Raw genomic sequence first — 12,097 nt, forward strand, 5'->3', positions numbered from 1 at the left:
TTTAGAAGTAATATACCATTTTTTGCCTATGAAATCCAAAAGACCAACACCAAGATTTCCTCCGGTTCTGCCTGAGTACTTAGTGGACTACCAGATGACAAAATGTGTCATAACCCTTCCATCCCAAGACTTTAATTTGGATTGTGTTCAGTAATTTGGAATTAGTACACCAGAGCATAAGGAGTAGCTCAGAAGCAACTCTGTTGCCTCACATGCTGGTGTTGGGAAAACTATTGCAGGAACAAGGGTAACTGAAGCAGATATCGTTAAGACTTTCAAATTGGTTACATAATGTGATAGTCACATTACAGACTTATCTGGGTTTTATTTGTTAGAAGCCATCACATCTGTAAGTAATTTAAACTCTTAAATTTGCAGCTCCTGAAGGAAAATGACAGAGAACATCCTTGAACACCAGCTCTCCCCTAAGCCAGCATGGTATCACCAGTCTGATCTGGTTCTTTTCAAACAGGGATACAATGCAAAGAGTGAGCAAAGAGAGATATACCAATTATCTTTTTGATTTTTTGTAACACCTTGTTCACATGGATGAAAAAGTTCTGAAAAACAGCTGAAAAGCAAACTCTTAATCTCTTGAGAAAACAACAGGATCAGACGCTTGCCAGATTCTGAGGAGGTTTTGCAGAATACCAAGAAGCAAAGAACAACTGAAAACATTTCATTTTTTATGTTCTTATGGCAGTACTAGGAAGCAGAGATATGTCACCTTCTAAATATTTAAAAAAAAAGATTCCCATCTTGTACATCTCAACTGACTACGTATATCAAAAAGGACTGATTATACTGAGACATACTCAGAGACCAACTATTCAATTGATTAAATTTATTTAAAAGTTATTTGAATGATTTTCAATGTTGGAGTAAATATTTTTAAGCGTCAATAAAAAGATGATCAATTTCTGCTGACAATTCAGAATCAATACACAAAACACTTAATGGCATTACTGAAGAGTAATTTAAGTAAAATATGGTAACTGATAAGCAAAGACAAACCATTTGGTAATATAAAAATCTCATGCACCTAAGCAAAATTGTCCTTTGGAAGAAGTATTCTTTCTGGAATAAATGGTCTCACAGCTAAACTTACATTCATTTGTTCAAAATAAGTAAGTAAAAAATGTGTTTGAGGACAGAAGAAAACAAAACCAAAAAGGAAAAAAAAAAAAAATCAAACACCACAAAAATCACACAAGAGATCAAAATTATTATTTGATGCAAGCAGTAATCTGTCTTTTTCTGGAAACTGTGAAAAATAATGACAGTATATGCTACTATTCTTTCAGTAATACTATTTCAGTAAGTACACTCAAGCAAGCACGAAGTTTAAAATAATATTAAAGACAGTCCAATTTACTCTAGCTGTTTACTCAGTCTAAGGCAGAACTTTTAATAAGAACTCTAAAATAAGGCATTTAAATGAGGCCATTCAATTACCACAGAATCCGGATACAGTCTTTTGAGACTCTCCAGGATGTCTGCTCTCATTTGCTGACGCCTTCCTTCATGGTAATCAATTTTGGCATTCTGCAGTTCACCCGCTATTTTGTTCAATTCTTCATTCACTTCAGCCATTCGTATTGTTGAATTTTCAATTGCCTTAGTTAGCGCTTCCTCTTGCTGTTTTTTCTCTGCTAACGACTCACTTTGAACAGAAGCAAAAATAGGAAAGCAATTTACAATTTCATTTATACAAGCTTTGAGCTTGTAAAATTAAAGTCATTCTATGGTCAGAGACTATGAAAATCATTAAAGATTTTAAGTATCTATAAGAAGTTCCTTCTTACACAAGTTGCTATAGTATAAGCTATTTCTAAGGTTTCAAAATTGAGTTCAAGGAAGAGTTTTTGCCTGTGTAACACACAACCATACTGTTTTATCCTCCGTCAATAAAAGGTCTGAGATTATAAAACTAAGAAGGACTGAGAATTGCCATGCAAAATTATGACTCACTTTACACACTTACCAAAGTCACTAAGGCTCTACCACACTCTACTACAACTACATAATTAAAATAATTTTGCATCACACCAATCACAGTGGGTCTGCTGCTCCCTGTCCATAGCAGAACTTTGTTCAATACACAGACAGCATTAAGCCAAAGCACACATTACAGATGCATAGGAAAAGACAGGTTGGGAAAAAACTCTCTGGAGATCACCTACTCTGACCTCCTGCACAAAACACAGGCTAATGTCAAAGTTAGTTCAAGTTGCTCAATGAAGAGCTTATATACCTTATGTCACAAAGAGCAAAAATCAGGTAGAAGACAAGACCCAGGAAGCAAGAACTGAGCTGCGCTCCTAATACACAGTGTAAATATTAATGCTTTCTAGAGCAGCACAACTACAGAACTGCCCTGTTCTCTCACTCAGAATTTGTACACTAATAGACCCATACCCTACCCGTAGTGACATAATTTGCACACCTACAAGAAATCAGAAGCAATTATAAAACTGGTTTCAAACAAAATATGGATGAGTCATCATACTTCCTACTTTATTTTGACAGCTAAAGTAACTGAATTATTAATTAGAATCAGTAAGAATTCTAGTTTTTACTAAAATGTGAAAGAATAGAAAAGAATTATAAAGAATTAGAAGCCTGCTACGTTAATTTGAAAATATAGAATATGCAAGAAATCCAATTAGCTTTTAATTTTTTAAACATACGTGCATATCTTGGCATATTCTTCCAACTTCTCTATTCGTTTTTTATGCTCTTCTATCTGTTCCACAGTCTGTTTTACGTTTTCCTATGCAATCACAAATAAAATGTGTTAAAAACAAGCTAGAGGAAAACGACAGTTTTATAGCAAGATATAAAGCTCTTAATTCAGAACAAGTACTGAGACAGATGTTTTCTTCCTTGTTGGTATTTCATGCTGAAGTAATAGCATCTCTTTTTCAATAGTAGATGCCCAATTGCACCATAAATAATAAAGGAAAATTATTTTATCAAGGCCATTACTGTATTTTTCATGTTTGGCTACAGTTCAGAGAAAGCCTCTTCAGCACAAAGAATCATGACACCATCAAATAAAACAACTGTAAACATAGTGTTAGTAAGTTACAGGTGTTGAAACAAAAAAGATGTTTTTCTTGGCCCATGATTAATAGAAGCTTTTTCCCCAAGAAGAACACATGAAGAAGTTAACATAGAGGTTCCAACTTGACACAGAAGCATTGTACTAAAAACCAAACCCAACAGTGAAACAAGTATTTTCAGTTAATGTATTTTTATTCAATTTCAGTAACTAAAGCAAATTAAAGAAAAAAAATATAATTACCTACACATTTTATTAAGCCTTAATTTAACTTCTGAAGTCCCTGTGACCTTTTGAATAGCTCTAGGGATGGAGAGTCCACAACTTCTTTGTGCACCTGCTTCAATGTTTGACTATCCTTGAGATTAAATAATTTACCTAACTGCGATTTGGAACTTCCTGCGTTCCAAGTTGTGCCTATTGTCTCCCATCCTATCACTGTGCGCCTCTAGAAAGAGTGTAGCTCTATCTTATTCATACCCTCCCATTAGGTAACTGCAGACAGCAATAAGGTCTCCCCTTCACCTCTCCCTTCTCCAGGCTGAACAGATCCAGTTCTCTCAGCCTCTCCTTATAAGCCAGGTGCTTCAGCCCCAGCCATCTCGGTGGCTCTCTGCTGGACTCACTGCAGGATGCCAGTATCTTTCTTGTACTGGGGAGCCCAGAACTGAACAGAGCATGCTAGATGTGGTCACATACCTGCTGAATTGTGAGGAGTGATGACCAAATGTCAGTAGTACAGATAAGTAATGCCAACTCTGAATGGTCAGACATGCATTTTATGAATTCTCAAGTATCCCTTACTTCCTTCTCAACAGTACAATAGGACTTGCAGAGTTTTAGAAGCACAAGCAATAGAATTTATTTCGCTTCTACATACTACCTAGGTTTTCCTGGTAACTAGTACTTCAAAAGGAAAAAAAGTCTTGTATCAAGAGCAAATGGATGTACAAGTATTAACTTGGATATCGTGGCAAGGATGACTTTACATCCTCATAGATATACAGTAAAATACAGACTTCTCCATACAAACAAGTTTATATGTACAAGAATGAGGTGCCAGGAACTCTAGAACTGGTAAAGTCTCATCTGATGGATTTTTAAGGAGTCTCCTCCAAACCTTGACTCCATAACTAAATGGTGAAGAACTGCATGTTGCCTCTCTAACTTCTTAGTAAGTGACAAAACTACAAGGTTAGCATAGTTGGGGGGGACACACACCCAAAACACCTAATAGAGCAAGGTTTCCAGCAAAAGACAGATCATCAGCTGAGCTTCTGTCCTTCCTACTTCTATCAGAACCATCATGCAAAGCTGAACAATGAATTGGGAAATAATTTTTCTAAAAAGGGAACATCAGGCACGGTGACCAAGTCATAGTGAAAAATGTAGGTATTTTATTGTAACATGTTAAGATCTGCAATGATAAAAGAAATCAGAAACCAATGACAGCAGTGATCTGTATTCACACCGAACACTCTGCCTCTGAAGTGAACAGAAGAGTGGACACCAAGGAGATTTTCCCAACTACACACTCTTACACACAACTGACTTTAAAAACAACTTAGCAAAAAGGTAGCTGTGATCAAAATAAACCTCTAAAGGGTGAGAGTATCATACCAATATACAACAGCTGTACGACATCTCAGAAACAAAAACTACACTTAACAAAAACAGGAACTGATTACAGTTAAGCATATGTTCTGAGTAACTGTAAAATATTAGAGCCAAAGCTTTTAAAACAAAATCCTCAGTGTGGGTCCACGCAACCATTCTCTGAATAAATTTAGAAGCCATTTTGCTAAACCTGTTGCAATATGAAAACTGAACTAACACTTGCAATGTATCTCCTTTACTGAGAATTTGTTTATGTCAAAGAATTTAACACATTTATATAGACATTTATACCAGAGGGAGGGGTACAGAAACATTTTTCTCCTTAAAACAGAATTCTAGCTTGATACAAATACCTCAACTTCTTTTTTCTTCCTCCGATTAAGTTTCAGCTTTTCTTGATCTGCTTTTTCCTCCCAACGAAGTTTTTCTAGCTGCTGGGTTAGTGTAGCTACCTTCTTTCTTGCTATTTCCTTTAGCTCTTTATAGCGCTCTAACTGGACAAATTAAAAAAAAAAAAAATGAACTCCACTGGAAGTAGGAAGACTCATGTTGTTATGGCCTCAATTGCCTACTTTATAATAATTAAGATTATGAAAACTACCCAATTCCCCACAAGACCTTTCTAGCTACTAATTGCATTATAAGAAGTTATATTAGAGAAAGATTCAACCCAAAGCTTACACTTAATAGATCTTGCCTACGGTCTTGTTTTAGACTTCTAATAACTCTTACTTTTCAGGAAAGTTTATAAAGTTTACAGTACTTCACAGTCAATCTTAAGGTTAACACTAAAGTTTGGCACAGCCCAAAATTAGTGCAAGTTTTGGTATGCTGTAATTACAGTATTTGCATGTTATCTTTTTTAAGGTAAAAATAAACATTTTAAACAATCCTGCAAGGTTATGACTAACTGACCAAATACCTCTAAAGGGCAGAGTCAGAAGATTCACAAACTAGAAGAACAACCCTACAGGTTCTCTATTAATTGATCAGAAACTATTTTAAGGAAGAGACAGGAGAGAAAAGAAGCTAGCACTTAGTTTTAAAAGCACTTCTGGCCATATGGTTGCAAAGATAGCTTCTTCAAATGTGAATTTACTGTAAAGTGATAACAGTCCTTTCCTTCTAAAATAACTTAAAATAGCTCACAAGTGAGCTCCCTCAGTTTTAGATTCTGACCCACAGTATATGATATGTATACTACCAAGTCTTGTTTGCATTTTTGTTGTCTTCTTGTTTTTCCCTAATTGAAGACATATTTCTGTACCTCTGCTGACAAACCATTTCTCAAAAGTTACCCTCTCACCCCAAGACCCTACTGGATGTTTTCTATCCTACCCTCCCACAATGCACTATGTGGATTTTCCAAGAAGAAAGGGAAAAAACCCAACCAGAGAGAACAACCTAACCATGGATAGTTACATGTAGTCATAATCCTAATGCACAGATAACAGTCCCTGCGTACAACCCTTCTGGAGTTTCCACTCAAACTCTGCTCAACTTCTTGTTCACTGAAAATTCACTGCTTCCTCTAATAAGCTAACTTCTCACATTGCTCAGAAGATGTACTTCACGCCCTAGGAGAGATGCTTACCATTTCCAGTCTCACAATGGTGAATTTCTAGATCTCTATGCAATTTAGATTTACTTCCTAGAAATGTTCCACATTTGAACTTCTGCAAGATCTGACTGCCTCCCCTCCACCTCCCCAAGGAGACAGCCCACTCCAAGACGCTGCATCATCATTTCTCTTCATCTGATCAAACAGTCTCTAAATAAAAGTCACAATTTTCTTTTTGCTTGAGTTCAACAGCAAAAAGACTGTTAAAATTACAGGTTATTGGTGAAACAATGGTTTCTCTTATCAGTGGGGATTTCTGGACTTCACTAGTAAACAGTACTTTTTGGCCTCCCAATTCACCTGACTTTCTTCCAGCTCAATAGCTGCTGCTCTCTGCAATATCTCTTCAGCCTTCTGCTCAAACACTTTCCATGCCTTCTCAATATCATTCAATTCTATCTCTAGTTCTTTTATATTCTGCCTTTCCTTATCACAGGATTTCTCCTTGTCCCTTAGAGATTTTTTAGAAATTTCTACTTTCTTGATTTGGTAGGAAGTGTTTTCCTTTGCTTTTATATAGAGGGCTCTCTGCTGAATCAGTGATGCTTCCAGAGTCCTAAAAAACAAAACAAAACAAAAAAAACCCCATACCACACACCCAAAACAACCAACCAACCCACCCACCCAACAACCACAAGACACATCCAAAACAACAAAACCACACCAAAAAAAGAAAAAGAACAACCCCCTCCCAACCACACATGTAAACGAATACTGAGTTGTCCACTGCAAGGTTACATACCCACAGGTGATTTTTTTTTTTTAATATCCACTGAACACAGAAATTTAATTGAAGCATAACCTTCTAAAAAAATTAATAGCAAAGAAGTATTTATACAATGAAGTTACTGACAACCTGAGCATGGTGGTGGAGGTAAAATTAATATCTAGATACTACTTTAGTAAATGGCTACAAACTGACTTCCATAGCGCTGGGATATCACCCAACCGCTTTAACCAGAAATGCATGCCTGCCAAGCAATTCCTGGTGCGGACTATGCTTTAACTCAATTATCAAAGAATCTGATTGGAAAACCTACTTCATTCCTTTTTCCATGTGCTGTTGGTCTCTGTTTAATACACCAAGGACTTTTTTCCTGGCTCCAAATGCATCTTCTGCTGTAGAAAGAGACTGTTTCTTGATAGTAGCCTCCATATTCTTTTCATCCAAACTTTTTTTCAGAAAGTCAATGTTTTTTTCATTGTGATAAAGCCGGAAAAGCTTAAGCTGTTTCCTTTCTTCATACAGGTCCTTGAGAAGCATCTGGTAATGCTCTGCCTACCAACATTGAAATTTTATTTATGGTTTATAAAAAGGATTTTTTATCATTAGCAGTCTAATTTCAAGTCCAAAGTGATGTAAGATAATGTACCACTAGCTGTAATACCAGTAATGTGCACTAATCATAAAATTCAAACATGTAAGTCAACACTTTAATTAATTATACTGGCAAACCTACACTTCCATTTATTTCAATTTTATTGTATGTATTCCTCTACCCTTTTAAATTATACTAAATTATTATATAGTATACCATACTGAAAAAATACTAGATGAAAGACAAAAGAAGGTGTTTAAGTTCATAAAAGATGCAAAAATCTGAGATCTTAATATGCAAAAAAGGAATAACTTTGAGTTACCTCCTCTTTCTCTATCTTTGCTTGTTTGCGTTCTGCTGCAACACTTTTTTTCTTGTTGTAATTAAACTGCGCATCCTGTTCTGCGTGCTGCATTTTTTTCTTTTTTCGTTCATAGTCTTCAGCATATTCCCATGAATTACTGATTTGTTCAAAAAGTTGAGTTCTCTCCTTCGGCTTCTTCATTGCAATTGATTCTACTGTTCCCTTAAACAAAATTGGGGGAAAAAAAAAAAAAGGCAGCACTGTACATCATTATGTTGTCTAATGAATTTCTTTAAGAGCATATAGTACGGATTTATCTCTGGATATATTTATGGTTAACAGAATGAATGGAAATACTTTTAGATTCAAACACAAGGAAAAGTTTAGTACCAAAAGGAATATCACCTAGCTACCTCACATAATTAAACGACATCACTGAAAGTTTTAGAATGTCAGATATGGTCTATGAAAAACACCTTCAAACTAAAGCAACCTGCACAAATCAGTAAGCAGTATCAGAATGACAAGATTAGATCTTCTTAGCCTCTTTAAAGGAACTGAAACTCATTTTCAGTGAAAATGAACTAACACTCCCTCCCCAAGAAATCAATGCACTAGAAGATTACTTAAGTCCCGAAGTTAACACACGCACAGTTTTTGCCTGTGTGTTAGCTGCTCAAAGCTTCACTGATCTGTAGGAGTTGCTATTTTCAGTAAAGCGTAGGAAATACATTTTGTGATTTTTATTCTATTTGTATAGTGGGCAAATGCCCTCATCATAGAGACTATTATCACAATAACAATCCATATATAGGGTTCCTATGAAGGGGAAAAAATCAGTTCTTCCTTGGGAATTTTCCTCAGCAACTGTAAGGAAGATAATCCTGTGAAATATATTCATCATAAGTATATGGCATTTCTGACCTATATCGTTAAATACTTGTGAACTAATAACCCAGTAGGATTTTCAATCCCTCAATCTTAACAAAAAAACCTATACATTTTCATGCATCTTGACTAATAGGAGTGTTTTAAGATGAAATAATCTTTTCCTATTTATAACACTCCTAGAATTTAATACAGTAAATATTTATAAATAGACACCCACATTTTCTTATATACTCTGAATAACACAAGTACTCAATTTCTTCCAGATTAGCTTCTTTCTTACCAGTGCACTCATGTACACACAAACCTCATTATTTCCATTTTGCAGTCTTGTAATTCGTATAATTCGTTACAAATAAGTAACTGTGTACTCCTATGAAATAATCTCAGAAGCTTTTATTTTCTTTATGAAGTACCTTAAATGCTTACCTGAAAAATAAGAAAATTCCTAGCTTTGACAAATATGCCTACTTTTTCAAGCTCAGATATGTAAGTAGATCGGCTGACAGATTTATCATTGAAAAGAAATTCCGAACAACTATCTAAACGAGGAAAGAAAAAAAAAATTTACTATAAAATGGCACAACACAAAATCCATAGGAAAAGAACTAAACTAGTGGAACAATTTAACTGAGCAATTTCCTCAAAGAAGAAAATAGATTCCAATTACTCCCTTAGTCATTTCAATAATTTTATTTTTCTGTATGAAAATTCTAGTTGCATACTTCCAAAAACGTATTGACAGATGTTTAAGTGCTCATGCCTGCAACAAGGTGTCAGACCCCATTTTCTAGAGCCTATGCCATCTACATATTCCAATGGATTAGCTACAGATCAACGTATGGAACAAAGAAGATATATTAATCACTTGTTTAATTTTTTAACTTTGCTCTGGTATGTTTTTTTCAATTATAATGCTTGGCTATCAAAATGCTACTGAAGGACTACAAGAAGTATTGCAATACTCATGGGCTATTGCAATACTCATACGGCACCTGAAATTCACAGTTGAATATTTTTGGTCTCTTTTTTTATACATCAGACAACAGAAAGTACATGCAACAGAATCTACTACCTACCACGGATAACTCTTGAAAATGTTTTTTCTTCCCCATCTTCTTCACAATATACTATCTTCACACTAGCTGTAGAAGAAACTGGTTTTCCAACATGTGCTCCATGAATAAGTTCTCGAACACTTTTAACTCGCAAATTAGATATCTTTTCACACATTGCAAAACTAACAGCATCCATTATGTTAGATTTTCCTAAAAAAAAAAACCCCAAAATTGCTTTGACATGGCAGAAATGGAGGCAGTTGATTAACAATTAACTAAAAACATATACATAAATGCAAAAATCTTTATTAATTCTGTTTCTAATTCCATATTTCACTGAGGAAAAAATATTGCACATAAGAAATACATTTCTAAGATGCAACACACTGGCAGCAGATAATAAGCCTGTCTGTAATAAAAATCATCACAAAACTGATTTGTTATTTGTTCAGCCTTGTAAGAAAAAACCAAAATTTTTCTTACACAGGCATCTCTAGAGGTCATTACTTAAACTGAGCGAGCAACATCATAATCCTTACTTGGTAGTTTCCTTTATATAATGCAGTCAGTGACGTTTGCTGCATAAGCACTCCATCACGTAACTAGAACTTTTCCATTAGAACACCAGTGTTCTAAGGAACACAAGTACTCTCCCAGATCCATTCACCACAGCAACAAAGTTCTCTGATCACACTCCTTAGACAAAAATTCTCTTCACTGACTCCTCTTTTTGTTTTTCCCCTTTAGTCTTGAGCATTTCTGCTGACAGCATATTTTCTGCCTTCAACCTTGCTACTCTGGCAATATTTTGACTTATTCTCCAGAATATGAGAAAAGGAAGAATACTAGGGGAAAAATAGATAAACAAAAAACTCAATTCAGAGATTACACAATATTCACAATTCTCCCCGGATTCATCTACAAAATGTATTCAGATTTAATTGGAAGAGTAACTGGAAAAAGTATCCATAATTTTGAGACTTTCCAATACGGAACAGTGGGTATAGGATGACTAGGAATACGATAATAATGCTAAATAATAGTTATTTACATTCCTAGATCTCACTTCAATTAGATAAGCAAAGAAACAAGAAGATCTAAAAATCTAAGTTATAAACAAAATCATTAACAGACAGGGAAACTAATACCAAATGCTAAGCCCATTCTCGTGGCTCTTTGTTAGGACAGCCCTCACCTCCTATCATATTGTTCTCTGGCAAATAAGAGATAAAATCCCATTTGTTGAATGGAACTTTCAGAAGAAGTGAACCAAATTTTACAAAGTTCCAGCACCCACAGGATAACAATGTGGAGTCACACCTACAAACAAAGGCTCTTGTGGGCTACACTACAAAGCAGTTACCATGCCGCAAAACTACTATCTCTTTCCCAGAGGCATTTATTCACATGGCAAAGACCAGAGACTCAAATCAAGAAGCACCTTTCCACTGCTACAGTTTACAACCCGGAGTACTAAAGTAAAACCATCTTTATGTGACCTTAGTAAGCTGAGCTACAAACTTGAATGGCAAAGGCAAGGTGTGCTGTTTGCAAACTACCCGTTCTACAAAGGCTGGAAAGAGAAGACCACTAGAAATTGAAATTCCTTCAACCACCCCACCTCTGTCCTTCCACGCTAGAAAAACCTGTACTTTCAGTTAAAGAAGCAATGGCAGATCAGGAGCCTCCAAAACTTTGTTTGTGCTGCTTGTCCCCTCAGGTGCATATGAAGAGAGTTTAAGCAGGCCCATGAGTCTTTACTTCCCCCCCACAAAGCCCTGCAACTGTACTCCTCGATAGGCAAGCTATAACCATCCTCACCCATTCAGTGCAGCCATGCTGGCCCTATTCCTGGGCCTGCACCTGCACTGCTACTGTTCACAGAAAAGACCTGGCAAACACCCCAAAACTGAAAGCTCAATCCTGATAGCTATAGTAGAGAAGCACGGCCAGCTGCCTGCTCAGCCCAGCCCCCAGCCTGCTACCTGATCCATTGGGCCCGATGATGCAGTTGAACCTCATGAAGGGGCCGATAATCTGCTCCCCACGCCACGACTTGAAATCCTTCATCACCAGCAGCTTCAGGTAACCCATCCCTACAGCTGTGGGCAAGGAGGAGCTGAGGCCTTTAGCCCATCACCTTCCCACTCCCTCACAAAATTTAAATAATCAACGAATATATTTTACTAGTCTGTCTTCCGGGAAAGGGAAAACCCCCTCCGCCTG

The 12,097-nt window shown here is 36.2% G+C and overlaps 1 protein-coding gene across 1 annotated transcript in view; it reads right to left on the bottom strand.

Moving 5' to 3' along the window:
• SMC1B (structural maintenance of chromosomes 1B) overlaps window positions 1-11,965 on the bottom strand; it is a 37,032-nt gene extending 25,067 nt beyond the window's left edge. Inside the window, exons 1-9 of the mRNA XM_072850234.1 lie at window positions 11,857-11,965; window positions 9,889-10,081; window positions 9,243-9,351; window positions 7,944-8,147; window positions 7,343-7,581; window positions 6,603-6,858; window positions 5,035-5,175; window positions 2,691-2,773; window positions 1,456-1,663 (exon numbers count right to left, since the gene is read on the bottom strand). Of these exons, the coding sequence (XP_072706335.1) occupies window positions 1,456-1,663; window positions 2,691-2,773; window positions 5,035-5,175; window positions 6,603-6,858; window positions 7,343-7,581; window positions 7,944-8,147; window positions 9,243-9,351; window positions 9,889-10,081; window positions 11,857-11,965 (1,542 nt within the window). The remainder of the gene's footprint in view (window positions 1-1,455; window positions 1,664-2,690; window positions 2,774-5,034; window positions 5,176-6,602; window positions 6,859-7,342; window positions 7,582-7,943; window positions 8,148-9,242; window positions 9,352-9,888; window positions 10,082-11,856) is intronic.
• Window positions 11,966-12,097: the final 132 nt, after the last annotated feature.

This window comes from Ciconia boyciana, chromosome 1 (assembly GCF_034638445.1).
Source record: "Ciconia boyciana chromosome 1, ASM3463844v1, whole genome shotgun sequence".
Classification (NCBI taxonomy): domain Eukaryota; kingdom Metazoa; phylum Chordata; class Aves; order Ciconiiformes; family Ciconiidae; genus Ciconia; species Ciconia boyciana.